The sequence below is a fragment of the Pinus tabuliformis genome, chromosome 6, assembly GCF_031772625.1.
Source record: "Pinus tabuliformis cultivar Carrire ecotype Pingquan chromosome 6, CPIR1, whole genome shotgun sequence".
NCBI classification, from domain to species: Eukaryota; Viridiplantae; Streptophyta; class Pinopsida; order Pinales; family Pinaceae; genus Pinus; species Pinus tabuliformis.
In genome coordinates this window covers 1,226,962,198-1,226,984,491 of record NC_142292.1, presented here as the reverse complement: position 1 = coordinate 1,226,984,491, position 22,294 = coordinate 1,226,962,198, and the positions used below count along the sequence as shown (strand labels likewise).

Below are 22,294 nucleotides of genomic sequence, written 5' to 3'. Positions count from 1 at the left end.
TTCAGCAGTACTGGGTCATGAAAAACATGGTGGCTCGGGCCATGACCCTTCATAGGGAGCATATGGAAGGGGAAGAGATAGAGCTAAAAGAACAGAAAAAAGAAAAGGACTGAGATAAAGCAGAACTCCTAAGGGAGATAACAACCGCACATATACAGACATACCTGAACAACCTTGCCTTAGGGAGAATAGAACAGACTTTGAAAGATATCAAATGGAAATTGGAACAACACAACGAGATGCCAAGATCCAGCGACAAGGCACCAACTTCGGTACTATCTTTTGATGAAGAATGATCAAGAGAACCGGACTGCTATGAAAATTTTGTCCATGAAAAAGAAGCTAAACAGGTTAATTTTACTTTCTAGAAATAGCAATATAGGAAGATATTATAGAGCTATTAGATGGATTGTCATGAACTTATTCAAATTTTGGTCTGGATTAAAAGCAGACAGATGGTCACCTGGTTTCCTATGGGCAGGTGACTACCTGGATATTACGAATGTAAAAACTTTTGAAAATAGTTGATAAATAAAGATCTGCCAAGTTTACAAAAAAAATAAAAATAATAAACTAGGCTGCAAGGAAATAAGGAGATAAAATAAAAATATATTGAAGAAAAAGATTAAGAGGGGGAAGGTGGGCGCGGGGGGAATGTTTTGCTCAAAACTTATGGGGCTTGTTGAGGGTTCAACATGATGTTATAATGACATTATATATATGAATAAGATTTCATTTTAACATATCATGACACAAACATGACCCTCATAACACATAATGTTTTTTTGTTTTTGTTTTTTGTTTTGTTTTTGTTTTTGTTTTTAATTATTGTACGTGTGACATAAACATGATGCAAATGTGACATATTTTTTATTTTATTTTATTTTATTTTTATTTTTTTATTTATTTTTTTATGTGGGAAGGAGTATTCCATAGACATAGAGAAGAGAACACCAATATTGGACCTAGTACTCACTTGTACTTCAATAAAATGGTGGGTAACACATAGGGATTTGATGTTGGGAAGTAATCAAACTTGCTATCCAAAACTAATTTCAGAGACTACGTGATGAAGAATCTTAGGTATCATACTTTGAAATAAGTTCCGAGATATTATTTTTTAGAAGTACTAGGGGAGAAAATACTTGGACATACATCTAAACAATTATGTAAAGCAATAGTCTAGAGCTAGACACCTAGAACAACTATGGGTGCATATACTCATCCATACACTCAACCCATTGTGAAAAATGATATATTCACACACACACACACACACACACACCAACCTCGAGGGTTAGCTCAATTAGTCAAGTTCCCATTGCTAAAGCACCTTGTTGATGGGAGGTCACCGGGGTCAATTCTCCTCAATGCCCTCAGGGTTAGGCTCTGCTAATAAGCCGACATGATGTGATCCCTTCGGGTGGATCTGCCTAGATATTTCCTCGACAAAGTGATTACAATGAGGATGACATTAATGATTTGCAATAGCTCACATTTTGGGCAATAGTGGGGCAACGACTCATACATGACAAGGCTATCCCTCAGAACAACATATCTACGAAGAACCTTTGAAGGAAAAATTGGTTAATATTGAATTGCAATAGAACTCAATGCTAGGGATTATTAGTTCACTATGATGAGCAAACAATCAAAGAAATAAATGACTTATTGAAATAATATAAGGATTTGTGCTCATATAATTTCATAGAATTGAAAGGAATTAAAGGTGCTTAAGGGAGATGAAGATAGAGCTCAGACATGATGTTATAGGTAACACTTTTTCACATACACTTTACAATTTTTTTTTCTTATCATCAATCCTACTAAACGTGGATAAAGTTTGAATCACCAAGGGATAACAAATATGTTCACCCTATTATGAAGGGAGGAAAAAGAATCAAGGTAAATTCTCTACCTTATGTCCTCACTAAAAGGGAAATAAACATAGAGATAGAAATTTGGTTGAGAATTACTAAGATGATAAAACACTAGCAACTTCCTTCTATTCCCCATAAAGGAGTTGGACCCAATGGAAATTGAGGGTTTCGACAGGATTCAAATCCTTCTTTTATTCCCACCAAGCATAGAACTTGTGTTGACTCACTTTTAAAAGTGGAATGAGTTAGTTCATAAGTCACAAATAGATCTAATATGAAAGCAAAAAGATAAGAGACAAGGTTTAGTCCCTACAACCTCAAATACATCCAAAGTGCTAGATATTCTACAACAAGTTGGTAAGGGAAAAAAAACTTACATAGTAAAGGAAGGGGAAAAAGGCATCAAGCAAGAAGAGGAGATGATCACATGGGTTCCATTTATAAGAATCCATGAAGATACTTGCCAAAGCTAGTGCATGACCCCCCCTCTTTCAAGAGGTACTATTCTTGCAACTACTTAGTAAGAATTACTAATGCTTGAAGATGTAAACAAGTCATAGACACAAATTAAAATCCTTTTAGATGAAGAAGATCAAATACCCATCAAGTTGTTTGTCAAGATGAAGAAGGTCACTATAACATGGTCTTGGTAAGGAGGAGTAGACAACAAGATCAAGAGAACCTCTTATGGAATCATGACCAAGTCACCAAGGCTTATTAGGTCCATCCATACATGACGCAATGGAGCTAGGGGAAATAAAGCCTAAGGAGTAGATTGACACTATAAGTGATGATAGGGGTGAAGACCCACATGATAGTGTCTACAAAGAACATACTAGGAAGAGTTTTTAGGAGGAGGAAGAAGAAGAAGAACCAATCAGGACATGCCAAACAATGTTAACTTCCAACAAAAAGAGCAACTAAAAGAGATGGAAACCATCTCACAATTGGACTACAACATGATAATGGAAACTTTAATACATGAGGTTTTGATCCCTAGATTAATAATGCATGTTTGCACATGATGAAAGACCAGAGAGCCTAACAATGTAATAACTGTCAACATTAATAATAAAATGCATCACTAGTTGTAGATAAACAAGGACAAGGGTTATAGGGGGCCATGTTTCCATGAGAGAAGGGAATAACTAGAGAGGCTAGACAATTTTATTATAAACATCTTTGAAAATAAGGGAAAAGGGTGGTTATGTGAGTTTTTTTGGGAAGTCACATGGTGCTTGGAGAGCATGCATATTTAACCTTACCTTCTATTTGTTGGGGGATTCATTCATCATTAGTCCATTCATTCTTCTTACCTTGGCGATAAAGGAAGAGGAACATTCTATAGAAGAGAGTCATTGTTAGTGGTTGTGTGTTAAAACTTATTATTATTCTAGTATATAAAGATGCCCAAAGGCAAGAATGCATTCACATTGTTGATGAAATTATCCATGGCCGAGATTCTATAGAGTTTCTAGCACTCAAATTTCTTGACTAGTACTACAACCTTAGAGGGAAATGGAATAGCCTGAGGGATTGCATTATAGAGAAATGAATTCCTTCCCTTGGGTTGTGCAAGCTAAAGGGAAACAAGACTTGGAAGTTGAGATTGATACTAGATTAGATGAATAAACTGTTACAATTATGATTGTGGTGTGGTTGCATGAATAAAGAAATCTTGTGAGCTAATTATTTGAGAGTGATATAGTTGGCCTAAGAATCCATCCTTGTGAAATCACTACCTTGACTTAGGGGTGGCTTGTTGTAGAGAGTAAATGTGCAACAAAGCCTAAGGTTGGATGGAACTTCCAATGTTTATAGTCATATGGTGATATCTTCTTAAATATATTTTGCTTTTTGTGTTCTCTTTGTATTGTAATTCTGCTATGTATTCATTAGGTATTTATTTCTTTAATGTTGTATGTTAACAAACATTTGCATTACATATAGCTGCATTTTCTGGTAACTGCACGAGCTTGTGTTCATCATGAATAATTTCTTGTTTTTCTTGATTATTAAAGATTGCTATTAGAAGTTGAAATTTGCTAATAATGTGAGTTTTCAAGTGTATACGAGCATGGGCACATCATATAAACCATTGAGATTTGACATGTAATTCAACATTTGTGGCCACCATGCTCAGCAAAATCAAGGAAAATTGTGTTAATATGCCATATATTATAATCAGTTCCAAGGAGAGGATATGCAATGCAATGTTGTGATTATTGGGCAAAGGCAAGGAAGAGAAAGGAGGAGATGCCCTCAACAAAGCATAAACTTCAATGCATTAAATTTTTCCATTGGTCTTATGAATCCTCTAGGCAATCTCCACTCTACTACATCCCAATTAATTGATATAGCTACAATATCCTCGAAGGACTTGGTGGGGGTGTGCTCATACTTAAGAATGGAAATAGGTAATTGAAAGGTAACCAATTGAACCACAACAAGAAGTTCACCTCACATAAGGTCACTTTAGATAAGAGAACCAAGTATTTACTACATATATTAGCAATATTAATACAAAGTTCCCCCACATATGGCCTATAATCCAAGAAGAGGATCCTGATATTGTAACTATGGAAGGGGATGAGGCCCCATTACAACTACTAGATAGGGTTCATCTATCATACTTTAGACAGTAGCTATGCTTGCCAGCTTATAACTCAAGCTCGAGATATAGTGACAAATAGGTAGTGCAAAGCCTAGAACACTAATGGAAATATTGAGTCTATAGTTCAACAATTTGAGCAAAATTTATCTCAACTTAATTGCAATAAAAAATAACATACAAATACACTCAATCATTATCAATTCACAATGTCAAATAATAAAAAAATCACCAACATACACACTTTAATTTTTTTATTAAATTATTAATAAAATTGAAAACATATACACTTCGTAAATATACGCCCTTCATAAAAGATTATCAATCTACAAGTAAAATTGGAAAATAGGATGAATAATCATCCATACAACTCTATACAAATATTCAACTTTGGCGATAATAACTTCTTAATCAATGCTCTTAACTCAATTTTATATTAGAGTATATTAGAGTAAGTCCACCATAGAGCTTGATACCATATTACAATCCTCTATTACAATCCTCTTTCCTCATATAACTATTGCAAGGTGAAAACCTTAAACTACGACTCCACGTTGCCATGCATAACATGCCTTACGCATGCCACAATCCCATCGTCAAATCTTCCAATGTTAAAACAATAAAGCTCGGTAGCCTAGGTGATCCCACGATGGTCCAAATAAGCTATTTTTAAGATTCCAATTATAATATTTTGTGAAGATAATGTACTTTATTATTAAAGTAATTAGGTCCATCATAGTTACATGGTATTTATGATACTCCCTATTCCTAAAGACTAAGTATATATATAGTGAAATGTCAATATTTCCCATCCATGAACTTGGACTTGCTTCTTAGTTGAAGCGCGCATTATTAGAAGGGAGCAATGTGCAGCCCATGGTAATCGATGTCGTGGAGAGACTTACTTCTCTGTGCAATACAAGGAACCGCATCAAACTCATTTGATAGCGCCAAATTCCGAGTGAAGGGGAGCATGTGGGACCTTTCCAGCTCCTCTGGACCGGCCAGCCATCATCCAAGGGATGTGATCTGGCACTCACAATCTGGTTTGCAAGCTAATGATGGGGTGGATCCTTCATTATTATGGGTTGGAAGTCGGGCCGATCGTTGCTCACGTGCGGCCGGCTTAACGAACAAGAAAGGAAGTAACGGAGCAAGTCAGATGACCAATAATCATCTTCCAGTGAGGTCATATTGACGACAGTTTCCAAGCAAGCAGGAGGAGAAGGAGGTGGAAGTGGGACTTGTACAGACAGTCAAATTGGAAAAAACAAATTCCCCATATTCAGTTGTTTCGGTATGGGAGTTTGTTAGTGCCTTAATTCTTAACCTCCTAAGATTTCAATGCCTAAGATAGTTGGATTGGTTGCTCAGCATCTCGGTTATTGAAACAATCACAGGGACAGGGAGGAGGCATTGGTTTAAATGGGTAAGTGGAGGATAAAAATTGAGTGAAACCCACTTATTTCAATTAACCTTCTGCTGATCTCCATTGAGAAAGAAGAGTAACTGCTGTGTATGTTGTTGTAGCAGGTGGTCTATTTGTTTATGTAATGCGGGGTACACATCCCCGGCCTCACCATCTCCTGCTTGCTTTTCACTTTTTGTTGTTAATTGGGACTGCCTGTCTGTACTTCTTAACTTGATGGGGCGAGGAAGGTATCATTCATTCAATCTGATTAGATAAGATTATTCCAACCTCTTTGCAAGCGGGACGGGTACCCATCCAAGAGGTTAAATGATCATATTAATGCAAGCAGTTTTACATTGAGGGCTTTTACACAGGTCCAGTTTTTATGAGGGCCAGTAGAGTCCAAATAAAATCAATGCAATACCCAATATACAAACCCCATAATATCTGCGGGCTGTCAGGTGCAGAATCCCTACAGTGAATCTCCTGCTTGGCATTGGCCACGAGTCCATGGACTCAACATTCTTACTGGGTTTGGATTGGTCAAAGCCCTTTGAGATGCTGTTTATTTGTTTTTAATATCCACTTCGCAGTCAAGTTGTCTTGGTATTGATAGTTCAAGGCTTAAAACCAGTTTTCGCAGTGCTACATGCCATCATATGTATGGGATTCTGTTTGGGCTCTGGGGTGAATAATCTGCTGAGAGATGGTCCTATAACATAGTTGAGAAATGTTCTTGTAAGCTTGGGTTATAAACACCATTGCAGGTCTCTGGATTGAAGGACTTGTCTGTTTAGAGACCTGAGTTCGTTTACATGGGCATATCTTTCTCAAGGTCCAGTGCAGATCCGATTTTAAATATAATTTGTGTATTCTGGGTTCTCTAAAGTATACCAAGAGTTTTTATTTTTGCTTTTCTGACGTGTTCACACATTGATTGATCCACATGTACTAGTCTAAATTTTAAACTCTTTGTTGGGCCTCACCCTTGTCTATCTTAACTAATCTAATGTTTTTCTTCTTGATATCCTGCCTCTCTTTTCTATTAGTATCTCAATCTCTATTCCTTCATCCTTTATTGTTGTGGGTCAAAGGCTGGCCTAAGAATGAGATGAATGTTTTTCCAGTTGGGTCCGGTGTGGGACTGTTGCAGCTGCTTCTGGAGTTTACCAGAAAGAGGAGCTTGGTAAAAATGTCTGCTCCAACGGGTTTGAAGAGAAAATGTATTCAAAAAGTAGACAATGTAGAAGAAGTAAAAGACTTTTCTATTTTAGATCTACCTGAATTGGCACTGGAAGGCATATTAAGCAGGCTTTCACCTGCCAGCCTATGTAACATGGCATGTGTTTGCAGAGATCTAAGGGAGAGGTGTAGGAGCAATCACCTGTGGAAACCTCGTTTGAAAGCAAAATGGGGGAAGGTTATTGGTCCTGCAGCCTACCGTGAATGGCAATGGACTGTTACAATGAGTAATGAGACAGGGGTGTTAGATGGCTGCAAAGTTAACGCCTGGTTGAGGTCCCTGTCTTGCATTTGGCAATTTTCGTGGTTGAGATTACGGCCAGAGATTAACAAAGGAGGCAAAAGCGGCCCACCCAGTGATTCAGTGATGGCGTGGTATCTGGCACTTGAAAGTGGTAAATTTTGGTTTCCAGCTCAGGTGTACAATCGCGAGGTAGGTACCAAAATTCTGTAAATAGCCTCTTGGCCTGAGGCAAGGAATTCTGAGGGCTGGGAATGTATGACAAAATGTTGCTGGTTGCTTGCTAAATTATCAAAATATAAGGCCACTGTTTCTAGTTATCTTAAAAAATTATAAGGTCAATATAGATTTTCTTGTGAAGCTTGGTGCCTTGTACAAGTAGTCACATGCCTTTTTAAACCTTACCAATAATAATGACAAACATAGTTGTATTTTTTGCTAGATTTCATTTAAATTTGCTTGATTTCAATGATTTCTGGAGAAATAGTGGGTTTTAAGGAAAACATGAGACAGGTATTAGAATGATATATGAGTTGGCCTAATTCATGATGATTTCATTTTGTGCAGCGTGGACATGTTGGGTTTATGCTATCTTGTTACGACGCAGAGCTTAGTTATGATAGCAAAACCGATACTTTCAAGGCCAGGTATGTTAAATATATCTTTTTGAATTTTTTTCATTATATTTGCACTCTTGGAAATGGCATTTTTCTTAAACCCTGTTAAATCCTGGAAGGATATAACTACAATTTTTATTTATTTTTAATACTAGCAGCTTATAAAATGACATGGCTTGTGTACACCCTCTTCTTTTGCAATACCCATTTCTTCATTTCTTTGGTCAACTTCATTGGTTCCCCATTTTCTTGTGTTTTACTTTTGACTATTTAACATAAAGGATAAGGGACATAACCCCTGGAGACGCTATGTACCTTCTTTCAATATCGGCATTACAGCGCGAAAATCTTCAGCTACAGAGAGTCAATTAAGGGCTTTGACTGCATTAGCAAGAGGACCACCATTAACAGCACTTCCACTTTAGTACAGACCCAGAATTGCCGCATTAACACTACCCAGAGCTCTAAAATGAGTGGGTGAATGCTTTATCACGGTCCAGAGGAGCAAGCTTGCTGGGTTTTGAAGTTTGAACCTGGGTCAACATTGCAGCAAGCCCTCCAATTTGCCGCTAACCTAAGACGGATGGAACTCACTTTGAAATTTTGTTCTTGATTCTTAGTTCTAGTTGACTTCTCAGGATATTGCCTGCAGGGAGTATTTGCATGAATGCATCAAAATTTAAGGGTTTCCTTTTGCAGGTATCCACCACATGGTCATCGAAAAATTGTTGTTGAGGAAGGAGTACAGTGGGACAGGCTGCGAGCACCTCCAGTGGACACACCTGCCCATGATCTTCACCCATCTGTTTGTTTGAATGTTCTATGTCCTGGAGATCATGTTGAGATACAGTGGAGAAGGAACAAGGAATTCCCATATGGTACGTGTAGCTTTCATACTTTTTATGGACTAAAGTCCTGGATTTTGTGCACAAGTGGCTGTTTTATTATATCTTGTAATTATTCTTATGTTGATCAGTAGTCGAAGTGAACCCTCTAGATAAGTACTTTGTTAATGCTTCAATTGATATCCTCTTATGCTTGGAAAATACATGATGAATATTTTGGAAATAATCTTTCATCCATTATTGCTTTTTTTACTTGGCAGGATGGTGGTATGGGGTTGTGGGCCATTCAGATTATTGTGACAGAGATAGTCGCCACTGCCAATGTCATTTAGATGGTGAGAATCCTCCTCCATATGTTAAGAATCGTAAGATGATATCTATTCGTTGTACGCGTCATATATTTATTTAGTAATATAATGAAGCACTCGCAAACACACAAAATAGTTTCTTTTAACCACACAATGCGATTGCTACGGATAATGTTGGAATCCTGGACTTGAGTAAATTTTTTCAACACATCTATTTATAATCTGATTCAAAATGAAGCCTTCCATAAATCTTTGTCTGATCTGTTAGTCATGCAATCATTTTTCCCTTTGAAATTTCTGTCTTGCAGTACAATGATTTTGCAAATTAATCCAGGCTTTCAATGGGTATAAAAATCAAAGATACTGTTTTTTGCTTAATTAATAAGTTTGTTATATAATAATAGCATAGAGGAAGGGCCACCAGACTTTTGGGAGGAGAAAGGAAAATGGATGAAGATAAAATCTAGGGCATCTGAAAGAAACAATAACAAAAAGGTTTTTGTTCAAGAACAAGTTGAAGACAGTATTTTTCTACTAAAGATATTGCAACGGGGCTCTGCTTTCCAAACCCAAAAACATCTGATTTGCTAGTAAAATACATTTAGATTAGAATATAGATCGAGGCCTGGCAATTCTCTTTGAATTGCCACTTCAAATCCATTAAACAGAGCCATTCAGAGACAATCTATTTTCTCACTGTATTTGCATTTGAATCTAGATCAAGGCCTGCCAATTCTCTTTGAATTACTATGTTTAATCTGTTAAATGGAAAGCTGTTCACACTTGAAACGTATTGCTGAGACTGCTGACAACAGGGCCAAATCATAATTAATCTCTCTAGATGTTCCTTATTTGTAAGCTTCTGTGGTGGTCAGAATTTGAAGAAACCGTGTCTGGAACTTGATCCACAGTTTCCATTTGAAGTCGTTGTTTCGAGTCCAGAACAGGATCCATCATTAGGACATGAAGGTTGAGAGAAAGAGGAAAGGGGAAGATGTATAAAGCATAGGTCATCGATCCTTCTCTCTATTTTTATTTTCTATTTTTCAAGTACACGAATCTCATGCCAAGTCTCCCTTTCCGTGCAGGGTAATGATCCTTTTTTGTAAGCTTCATGCGAAGATGTGTTTTAGCTGAGCTTCACAAAGAAATTGTGTTGCACATGGATTTTAGCCCACCACATTGTTGCTATTTGTTGTCATATTTCATTATTTATATTATGATCATTCAATCTTTATGGCCAACCCTTAGTTCAGACTCGAGGAACTTTGGCTCTGAAGTCAGGTCTCTGCAAACAATTGCAAAGCACAGATCGTATTAAATGTTAGAGTAATAGACCACTGTCATATCTGGTTGATGTTTTGAGTAATAGCCCACACCCACTTTCATCCATTTTCCCAGTTACAAGTGCACTTGATGGTTCAATGCTTTCTTCTTACATGTTTTTGAATAGCCTTGGAGATGTGAAGCCTATTCTTACTCTCAGAGTGCTGATATGCAAGAAAGCTGCAATGTAAACTGGTCTAGCAAGGAATATATGGAAAAGTTTCCTGTATGAAAAATTGTAGCCTTTTACCTTCCACCAGAGCTTTCTTCCCTGCTTCTGGGATGTGTAAATTGGAAGCACACTAAATATATGATAGAAGAATTAAGTGGAATCCATTCAATGCAAAGACACTAAATCTATGATATAACTGGTTGAACTGCCCCCTTGGGCTAGATAGTTATGTAGGATTTGAGAGCATGCTTAGTAAGAACCGTGAGATATTGGTAATTAGAAGCAAAAGAGATACAATAGGATGTGGATTGCTCTAGAGTCTAGATCAGCATTGAATAACTGTATTCTGTTTATTCTCTCTAATTGATGGGGGAAGCCTGCTATTTGTGGCACTTGATATGCAAGGAAGTCTACTTATTGTATAGCAACAGAGTTTCCATGTTCCAACTTCATTGAATTTGTCTGCTTGCAGACACCAGGTGTTTCTTCTTTTGTTTTGGCCAGTTGCTACTTCCAGACTAAGTAGCCTGTGTGCTCAATGAGCTCCCTTGACACTTGAATTTGTATCAGAATGATAAAATTGCCGAATGTTCACTGCTTGGACGGATTGCTGGGACACCATTCTAGTTTGTCTATGTGTTTTTCTTTAAAAGATGCAATGGATATCAAATATTTGTCTCATTGATCTAGGAGTAAGCCTTAAGGGGCTGAGCTCACTGTTCCCCATGAGCTCGGTAAGACTGCCATTCCAGTTGTGCATCTATGTGTTATACAAGGGGCAATGTATATTGAATAGTTGACTCTTCATGATCCCAGAATAGGACCGAATCTTCTCTCTATATATGACATCACTCACATCAACAAAAGGGTGGAATTTTGGCCAGATTGATGGGTTATCAAGGACATAAATGATGATTTTAAGGGATTACTTCCAATTATTGTGATGAATCGGATCATAAGTCTAAGTTGGGGAAATCTCCGTTCCTTTCAAGATGAAGTGGATTCTCCACAATGGCTGACAATAGCAAATACACTAGCAAACTATGGCATCAATGCTTGGGTCATACCAACTTTTGGACCTTGTGTTTATATATGAGCCATCTAAGGATCATATATGGCCTTTCATTGATTCAATCATCAAGTGGTGTCTATGAAGAATGTATGCTAGGAGAACATCATCACAAGTCATTTCCCAAAAGTTTAGTTGCGCAAGCCTCTCTCCCTCTTGAGTTGGTTCATACTACATAGTGATACCAATGGGCCTTTGACCACTCCTCTTAATGAGGAAAAATATCTCCTCACCTTCATTGATGATTTATTTCACTTTCTTTTGATATATACTATTCAATCCAAGGATGAAGCCCTTGAGAAGTTCAAAGAGTTTAAATCCTTGGTGGAAAATCACAACAATCATAGGATCAAATCTATCAACACTGGCTGTGGAGATAAGCATTTTGGTGATGGCTTCCATTTATTTGTCACTTATTCTTGCATTGTTTTGTAGAACCCAATTCTTCAACAAGATGAAGTGGTGCATTGAAGAAGTAGAATCATTATGGAAATGGTTCATTGTATGTTGCATTCTTATCAGATGGAGCTTAAGTTATAGGGAGAAGCAGTCTTCTGTGCAACTCATGTCATCAATTGGATACCTACTTGTGTTCTTGGCATATGACTCATTTTGAGAAATGATATGGTTACAAACCCTTTGTTGTGTGTTTTAAAGCCTTTTGATCCCATGCATGGGCCCATATTCCTAAAGAAATGCACAACAAGATACAACCTACAAGACAACACTACATTCTAGTGGGCTATAGTGAAACTTCCAAGGTCTCTCGCTTGTATGATCCTTCCACCAATAAGGTGATTGAAATGAGGGATGTTGTCTTTGAGGAGGTTCTTTCTCATGGTCTACTAGGATCTTACCCCGCTCTTATTGCAGATAATTCATTTCCAACTATCTAAGTGTATATTTCTTTTTGAAGACCCGTTGATCCTCCTCTTTTGGGTGCTTCTTTCAGCACCTCATCTACAGTTGACTCAGTCAACAATTCATGGTGAAGCCTGTTAGACTCAGTCTTGTCAGTCCTCTGTCAGAGTCAAATTCACCAAGGTTCATTTCTCGTCATTTGCAGTCATCAAATGCCATTTTGGTAAAAAAGAGTCATTTTAATTCTTGAGTCCAGGGTTTTGTCCCCAGAAGTGTGAAATAACGCTTGCAGGCCAGAGGGAGGTTCAGTAAGTCTTTATTTCAGGAATGTCATCGTCAATAATGCGAGATTGATTCTTCTTCAAAACCCTGTTTTGAAGAAGAAATCATCAAATGTGTTTTTGTAATAAATATGTAATTTGTCAAAGTGTTTCAAAGTTGTACAAATCTAATGGCAGCAGCTTTAGCTGCTCCTATCCCTGCAAAAGCACAAACAGAAATAACATCATCAGCACAAAGAGACAAAGCAAAAACCAAACGAAACAGAGTTTGCATTCAAATGCCAGAATGCCAAAATTATACAACTTGGTTGGCCAAATATCAGAAGATGAGGTTAAGGAGGTTAGTGTGCTGAGTGCTTCTGCAAACAAACTGGCAAAGTTGAAGGAGAATGCTGCGGAATATGCTGGTCTCATCATGGAGGAGCTTGATCCAGATCATTTAGGATACATTGAGATATGGCAGCTTGAAACCCTGCTACAGGGCATGGTGAACGCTTATGGGAACAAAGGATGTGTAAAGCACAACAAAACTTTGAGTAAGACTATGATTCCCAAGCGTTGGAGAAGTCCCATTTACAGATTCCTTGAGGTCGCAAAGGATTTTGTCCACGAGAACTGGAAGCGCATCTGGATCATATTACTGTGGATAGCCTTGAATGCTTGTCTGTTCACATGGAAATTTATGCAATACAAGCACAAAGCTGCATTCCAGGTGCGGGTTACTGCGTTTGTGTAGCCAAGGGTGCTGCTGAGACGTTGAAGCTTAACATGGCTCTCATTCTCTTCCCTGTATGTCGCAACACAATCACCTGGCTTAGAAATACCAGGGCTAGTTCAATTGTCCCGTTTTGATGACAATATCAACTTTCATAAGGTGATGGCGGTGGGAATTACAACTGGAGTATTCATTCATGGGGTGGTGCATCTCTCCTGCGGCTTCCCCAGAATTGTTTCATGTCCTGACCTCAAATTTATGGCTACAATAGGACGTGGGTGCCTCTCACCTCACCTCGAGCCCGCTGGATACCTGATGATTCCACTTCTCATTATATCCTTGAAAGAGTTGCAAAGATTATTAAAATTAATCTTTTTGAAAGTCAGACAGCATTATCTGATTCCATAGAGAATGATACAAGGAAGTGAAACAAGTTACACAGGTAGTGATTATAATCTACCGTATGGGAATGGCATTTCAACCACCAAATATCATCAATTTCATGAACTTTCAGCCTTTCATCCAAAAGATGGGATTCGAACTATGACAGAAGATGCATGCTGATTATCGCTTTCAACAAAAATACTAATAGCCGAAGGTCAGTTGAGCATTATGGAAGGGCTGCGCGGCGCACTGGGCGCCTCCACGTAGTGTGTTTTTACATGGGCGCGGCGCACTGGGTGTGCTGCGCGGCGCACACAGCCAGGAAGCCTGAGAATTGCCTAGATTCACTCCAATTGCCCAAAAACGCGTGAATTCGCCTTGGGACAAATGTTTGAGGATCGCATTGAGCTTATTAATCGACCAGGGACCTCAACTCTAACAATCGCCTCTAACATGCGTCAGATTGTTGAAGGCCTTGTAGCTGTTTGGGAAGAAAATTCATGTTCTGGGGTCTCTCACTGCAAATGTAACGCCTCTATCTTACATGCGGCACAACAATACTTGCAATATGCTGATGCTTGCAGCATTTTTCTCAATATGTCATTCTTTCCACAAAGGCAAGCAAATGGTGTAGAATTCGTTTCCACTCGTTTTCCACAACAGAGGATTCAAATGAGGAAAGCCACATGACTATTTCCGTTCAGAAATTCTGAAAGCATGGCAAGAGCTCTTTGGTCGTTGATTCCTCCTTCCCTTGCGTTTTCAAACGATCAGGGTGCCTCCCTAAACAATAACATATCAGTTTCAGCTTTATAGATTTTCGAAGCTCCGGAAGTTTGTATGGCACCAAATCCGAACCTTGGCCGTGGAAAATCCACAGGAATCCGACAAAAAACAGAGGAGGCGGCCTTGAATGACACAATCTAAAGCCGCTGAAGTTGACTGACAGATGTAGACTCCTTTTATCCTTCTTGTCAGATACCCAATCACTCTGTTCGCTTCGCTTCGATTTAGGATTCGTAGACTTATTGGATTAGGAGCACGAATTATAATCATATTACAATGGCTGGACAGTATGGAATTCAAGGCAGTGACTCTTCATGTTACAGTTATGGTAATGGTGGCGGCGTTAACATATGAGACGGCTACAGCTCTTCCTTGGAACAAGAAGGCGCTCAGAATAGCCGGTGAGATCAATAAAGAAGGACCATGGATTGGTTTAGTCACTGTGTATCCACCAGAAGAAGCTGCCTTCATGTCCACAAAAGTTCTAAAGCGTCATCCCAAATACCCATTGCTCGACTTTTCTGGTCGCAGATTTCGCATTGGAACAATCTATGGCAAAAAGGTGATCTATGTAAGATGCGGTGTAGGAATGTGGAATGCAGGTGTAACGACTTAGATGATGTTTGATCTGTTTAATATAGTTGGAGTTGTGCATTTTGGCATTGTTGGCAATGCAAACAAATTCTCTTTCAATAGGGGATGTAACAGTCCCCAAATATGTTGCCCACACTGTAATCTGGGAGTGGCTGAAATTAAACGACACAGAGGAGGCGGCCTTGAATGACAAGTAATTTCTTTAAACTGAAAACACGTGTTGAGCTTAGTAAATTGCAGCTGGGATTGTTCATTTTTCCCATCATTAAAGGTGAAATCTTATTTAAAGGCTAGTTTTATTAAAAAATTAGTTTTATTCAAACGGAAAACGAAGGTGAAAAGTCAAAGTCCAAAAGCCAATTTAGAACAAATAATATCTACCCCAGCAGAGAAATAGGATTCGATTTCCTATTTTGGACTTTAGTTATGATTCAAAGGGTCTACAGTTACAATTTACGCCTTTCCAGTGGTCATCAGAGATTTTCAAATGGAATATTGTAGCGCTATTCTGCCTCCAGAACAGATGGACAGCGCTTTTCCTATCTCCATCGATTGGTTTTCCAGCTCCCTATTTTTCATCGATTTGTCTTCCCACAGATGGAGTTCATTTATGGTATAAAAAATCATTTGTAGAGGGGTCTGAGTTCTGAAAAACAGTGGGAGAGGTGTGAAGGAAAACTTCACTGTACAGTTTTTGACAGGGATTTAATGAAAAGATATAGCTCTGACTCCTGAGATTCTTGTGGTGTGAATTTAGCATTTGTCTTTTCTTTTGTTTCATATGTAGCTTGTTATGTTTCACATTTCATTGCATAATCATTTCTAAATGAATACTTTTAAGTGAGAAGGGCAGAATCCAGTTTACTGCTCTGCCTTGGGAAGGTATTCATGTTCTGTGTTTTCTTCTGTTTGATAAGGATTCGTCTATTGCCCTTGTCAACCTCTCAACATTCTTTTCATTCCATATAATTTCAAAATTGAATGCTAAATTTATTGCCTGTCTTTCCTCCTGAGATAATCTGTGTCTCGGATTTAATCTCTCTGCTCATGCTGTCCTTGTCCCATACAGCCCAGCAACTTAGTCATTAAATCAAATATCCCTCATTCAAATTCATTTACTAGCCTAAAATCAGTTCCCATTTTAAGTCATCTCACACCCTATTGCTCATTTTATTGAGATTGACTGGAGAGAGCCCTCTCCTGTCCTCGTAGGGCTAGCTACGAGGCTGAGCTTGGTTTGATGTTGCCTCGAGTTTTGCCTTTTTCAGCCTGAGGCAGATTCGAGCGCTAACATAGTGGCGACCATACTGGGGAAGAAAATGGTTCGCTTGAAGATTGTGTTGCCCTAGCACATATCTCAAGTTCAGAGCTGATTATTGATGGTGAACAACGATCAGACATAAGAAGACGGCTGAAATCATTCACCTGGCGACTCCATTCACTAAAGAATCCAACAATCGATCCTTCATGGTGACTCCACTGCAGAGAGATCAGTAGCGGTAAGATTTTCAAGATGGATCGGGTTGCAAGAAGATACGCTCCCATGAGTCGAGATCACATTCTAGGCTTTCCAAATAAGATTCCGAAAGTAGATTGGTCAAGGAATTTGCCTACGTTTAAAGATGATGGTAAGAAGGATGCTGCTTTACATCTAGTTCGATTTCACATGCATATTCGCAAGTTGAAGGTTGATTTTCCTGAAGATTGCTTAATGAAGATATTCATGGCCACTCTAGAAGGTGAAGCCCAATCTTGGTATGAAAGTTTGCCGCCTGCTTGTATTTACTGTTTAAAGGATTTTCATGTCATGTTCATTGAAAGATATAAAGACTCTTATCCATCATTAAATCTAGTTCATCACTGTTGCAAACATGCTTCTACTTTTATTGAAAGCCTTGAAAAATACTATGAGGATGATAATTTTATGGATGATGAGATCATGGAAGCCCTGGATGAAAATCCCTTTCATCAGCGTAAAGACGATCATGAAAATTTGCAGCATGATCAAGATTGTAGTACGGTGGAAGAGGAAAGAATTTTGCATCTTGACAGTCAATAAGAATTACATGAAATAGATCAGCAGGTTGAAGATGTCTATGTGGCTGAAAGTGATGACAGAGAAAGTGTCGTTTCAGATCTATCAATAGAAAAGGACGGCATGCAAGTAAGTCCAGTTCTAATTTCAGAATGTGATAATGTCAGGACAGCTATTTCTGTTCCAGATTCAGATTGTGATGACCAAGAATACCTAATACAGAATCCTATGAAAGAGAACTTTGTTGTTGAAATCATCTGGGATACAAAAGACACAATTATGGATCCAAATGTTCTCAGTTCATTAGAATACAGCCTTCATGAGGAGGTAATCCAGTCAGTGCATGAACAACAAAATGAGACCTTCGTTCAAGTAAGTGAAAAGGTTCCTTTGGATGAATCTTTAGTAGATGGTAGAAATGTCATTTGTGCGCTTCAAGAATCATATGAAGTTTCTCTTCTTATGATTAATGAATGTAATAAGGAACATGAAAACTTTGCTATCATATCATATGAAGATGACCTACAGTACATTCACACCACAGAAGATCAAAACATTCAGGATTTCCATTCAGATTCTTCTTCATATGTTTCATGTGTTGAAATGTTTTTCCAAGAAGAGATCTGCTCATCTATTTGTTCAGAATTTTTGGGGGACCAGGAACAGATTTTTACTGAAGTACATTTTGAAGAAAGATTAGAAGCAGGTGAAAAGGACACTTTGTTCTTTTAGCAGGAGGTAAATCTTCATGTTTTTCAGGATCCAATGGCCAATCTGTTGCAGTCAGCTGTGAAAGTGTTTATTGCAGTGTTCAGTGATGAAGGAGATCATGGTCAACTATGTTTTTGGATGCCCAGTGATCAGTTTGTATTGTTGACCAACAGATCTGATCAGGGGAATCAATCAAAAAGGCATCTGCTTGATTGGTTACATTGGCATTTTAATATTGTTTGATGGTATATTATCTTGCAAGAAATGCAGGTGGTCATGTACTACCATCAAGCTTTAAGTTTTAAGTTCAGTTCTTAGTATTTTGAGTTAGTTTGTTAGAGTCGAGTTTTTTTTAGTCATGTGAGTTTGCATTGAGTCAGTTTGAGTCAAGTTTCAGTCAATAAATTGAGTCATGTTGGTTTGTCGGAATAATGGACTCCATAGCCCAATGGACGAAGGCACTGTCTAGCTCTCCCAGAGATCTGATGTTCTTGGCACCTCCACGGAGCAGCAGCTGCCATCCCAATTGGAGCCAATGTTAGACTCAGTCTTGTCAGTCCTCTGTCAGAGTCAAATTCACCAAGGTTCATTTCTCGTCATTTGCAGTCATCAAATGCCATTTTGGTCAAAAAGAGTCATTTTAATTCTTGAGTCCAGGGTTTTGTCTCCAGAAGTGTGAAATAACACTTGCAGGCCAGAGGGAGGTTCAGTAAGTTTTTATTTCAGGAATGTCATCGTCAATAATGCGAGATTGATTCTTCTTCAAAACCCTGTTTTGAAGAAGAAATCATCAAATGTGTTTTTGTAATAAATATGTAATTTGTCAAAGTGTTTCAAAGTTGTACAGCTCTTCAATGGCAGCAACTTTAGCTGCTCCTATCCCTGCAAAAGCACAAACAGAAAGAACATCATCAGCACAAAGAGACAAAGCAAAAATCAAACGAAACAGAGTTTGCATTCAAATGCCAGAATGCCAAAATTATACAACTTGGTTGGCCAAATATCAGAAGATGAGGTTAAGGGGGTTAGTGTGCTGGGTGCTTCTGCAAACAAACTGGCAAAGTTGAAGGAGAATGCTGCGGAATATGTTGGTCTCATCATGGAGGAGCTTGATCCAGATCATTTAGGATACATTGAGATATGGCAGCTTGAAACCCTGCTACAGGGCATGGTGAACACTTATGGGAACGAAGGATGTGTAAAGCACAGCAAAACTTTGAGTAAGACTATGATTCCCAAGCATTGGAGAAGTCCCATTTACAGATTCCTTGAGGTCGCAAAGGATTTTGTCCACGAGAACTGGAAGCGCATCTGGATCATATTATTGTGGATAGCCTTGAATGCTTGTCTGTTCACATGGAAATTTATGCAATACAAGCACAAAGCTGCATTCCAGGTGACGGGTTACTGCGTTTGTGTAGCCAAGGGCGCTGCTGAGACGTTGAAGCTTAACATGGTTCTCATTCTCTTCCCTGTATGTCGCAACACAATCACCTGGCATAGAAATACCAGGGCTAGTTCAATTGTCCCGTTTTGATGACAATATCAACTTTCATAAGGTGATGGTGGTGGGAATTACAACCGGAGTATTCATTCATGGGGTGGTGCATCTCTCTTGCGACTTCCCCAGAATTTTTTCATGTCCTGACCTCAAATTTATGGCTACAATAGGATGTGGGTGCCTCTCACCTCACCTCGAGCCCGCTGGATACCTGATGATTCCACTTCTCATTATATCCTTGAAAGAGTTGCAAAGATTATTAAAATTAATCTTTTTTGAAATTCAGACAGCATTATTTGATTCAATAGAGAATGATACAAGGAAGTGAAACAAGTCACACAGGTAGTGATTATAATCTACCGTATGGGAATGGCATTTCAACCACCAAATATCATCAATTTCATGAACTTTCAGCCTTTCATCCAAAAGATGGGATTCGAACTATGACAGAAGATGCATGCTGATTATCGCTTTCAACAAAAATACTAATAGCCGAAGGTCAGTTGAGCATTATGGAAGGGCCGCGCGGCGCACTAGTTAAGTGGCGCGGCGCACTGAGCAAGCGCGGCGCACTGGGCGCCTCCACGCAGTGTGTTTTTACATGGGCGCGGCGCACTGGTGCGGCGCGGCGCACTGGGTGTGCTGCGCGGCGCACACAGCCAGGAAGCCTGAGAATTGCCCAGATTCACTCCAAGTGCCCAAAAACGCGTGAATTCGCCTTGGGACAAATATTTGAGGATCGCATTGAGCTTATTAATCGACCAGGGACCTCAACTCTAACAATCGCCTCTAACTTGCGTCAGATTGTTGAAGGCCTTGTAGCTGTTTGGGAAGAAAATTCATGTTCTGGGGGCTCTCACTGCAAATGTAACGCCTCTATCTTACATGCGGCACAACAATACTTGCAATATACTGATGCTTGCGGCATTTTTCTCAATATGTCATTCTTTCCACAAAGGCAAGCAAATGGTGTAGAATTCGTTTCCACTCGTTTTCCATAACAGAGGACTCAAATGAGGAAAGCCACATGACTATTTCCGTTCAGAAATTCTGAAAGCATGGCAAGAGCTCTTTGGTCGTCGATTCCTCCTTCCCTTGCGTTTTCAAACGATCAGGGTGCCTCCCTAAACAATAACATATCAGTTTCAGCTTTATAGATTTTCGAATCTCCGAAAGTTTGTATGGCACCAAATCCGAACCTTGGCTGTGGAAAATCCACAGGACTCCGGCGGAAAACAGAGGAGGCGGCCTTGAATGACACAATCTAAAGCCGCCGAAGTTGACTGACAGATGTAGACTCCTTTTATCCTTCTTGTCAGATACCCAATCACTCTGTTCGCTTCGCTTCGATTTAGGATTCGTAGACTTATTGGATCAGGAGCACGAATTACAATCATATTACAATGGCTAGACAGTATGGAATTCAAGGCAGTGACTCTTCATGTTACAATTATGGTAATGGTGGCGGCGTTAACATATGAGACGGCTACAACTCTTCCTTGGAACAAGAAGGCGCTCAGAATAGCCGGTGAGATCAATAAAGAAGGACCATGGATTGGTTTAGTCACTGTGTATCCACCAGAAGAAGCTGCCTTCATGTCCACAAAAGTTCTGAAAGTGTCATCCCAAATACCCATTGCTCGACATTTCTGGTCGCAAATTTCGCATTAGAACAATCTATGGCAAAAAGGTGATCTATGTAAGATGCGGTGTAGGAATGTGGAATGCAGGTGTAACGACTTAGACGATGTCTGATCTGTTTAATATAGTTGGAGTTGTGCATTTTGGCATTGCTGGCAATGCAAACAATTCTCTTTCAATAGGGGATGTAATAGTCCCCAAATATGTTGCCCACACTGGAATCTGGGAGTGGCTGAAATTAAATGACACAGAGGAGGCGGCCTTGAATGACACAAGTAATTTCTTTAAACTGAAAACACGTGTTGAGCTTAGTAAATTGCAGCTGGGATTGTTCATTTTTCCCATCATTAAAGGTGAAATCTTATTTAAAGGCTAGTTTTATTAAAAAATTAGTTTTATTCAAACGGAAAACGAAGGTGAAAAGTCAAAGTCCAAAAGCCAATTTAGAACAAATAATATCTACCCCAGCAGAGAAATAGGATTCGATTTCCTATTTTGGACTTTAGTTATGATTCAAAGGGTCTACAGTTACAGTTTACGCTTTTCCAGTGGTCATCAGAGATTTTCAAATGGAATAATGCAGCGCTGTTCTGCCTCCAGAACAAATGGACAATGCTTTTCCTATCTCCATCGATTGGTTTTCCAACTCCCTATTTTTCATCGATTTGTCTTCCCACAGATGGAGTTCATTTATGGTATAAAAAATCATTTGTAGAGGGGTCTGAGTTCTGAAAAACAGTGGGAGAGGTGTGAAGGAAAACTTCACTGTACAGTTTTTGACAGGGATTTAATGAAAAGATACAGCTCTGACTCCTGAGATTCTTGTGGTGTGAATTTAGCATTTGTCTTTTCTTTTGTTTCATATGTAGCTTGTTATGTTTCACATTTCATTTCATAATCATTTCTAAATGAATACTTTTAAGTGAGAAGGGCAGAATCCAGTTTACTGCTCTGCCTTGGGAAGGTATTCATGTTCTGTGTTTTCTTCTGTTTGATAAGGATTCATCTATTGCCCTTGTCAACCTCTCAGCAGTCTTTTCATTCCATATAATTTCAAAATTGA

General features: G+C 38.8%; 1 protein-coding gene across 6 annotated transcripts in view; it reads left to right on the top strand.

The window, feature by feature from the left end:
- The first annotated feature begins 5,335 nt into the window (after positions 1-5,335).
- The window catches only part of LOC149263115 (F-box protein At2g32560-like), a 33,446-nt gene continuing 16,487 nt past the window's right edge, over positions 5,336-22,294 (top strand). For 2 of the 6 annotated variants that reach the window (XM_089425794.1, XM_089425797.1), the window contains exons 1-4: positions 5,342-7,577; positions 7,953-8,032; positions 8,702-8,880; positions 9,108-9,182. In XM_089425794.1, coding sequence (XP_089281920.1) covers positions 6,912-7,577; positions 7,953-8,032; positions 8,702-8,880; positions 9,108-9,182 — 1,000 coding nt within the window. In that variant the 5' untranslated portion in view covers positions 5,342-6,911. Of the gene's footprint in view, positions 7,578-7,952; positions 8,033-8,701; positions 8,881-9,107; positions 9,183-22,294 lie in introns of all 6 variants that reach the window. The other 4 variants (XM_089425788.1, XM_089425785.1, XM_089425791.1 and 1 more) reach the window with 4 other exon arrangements.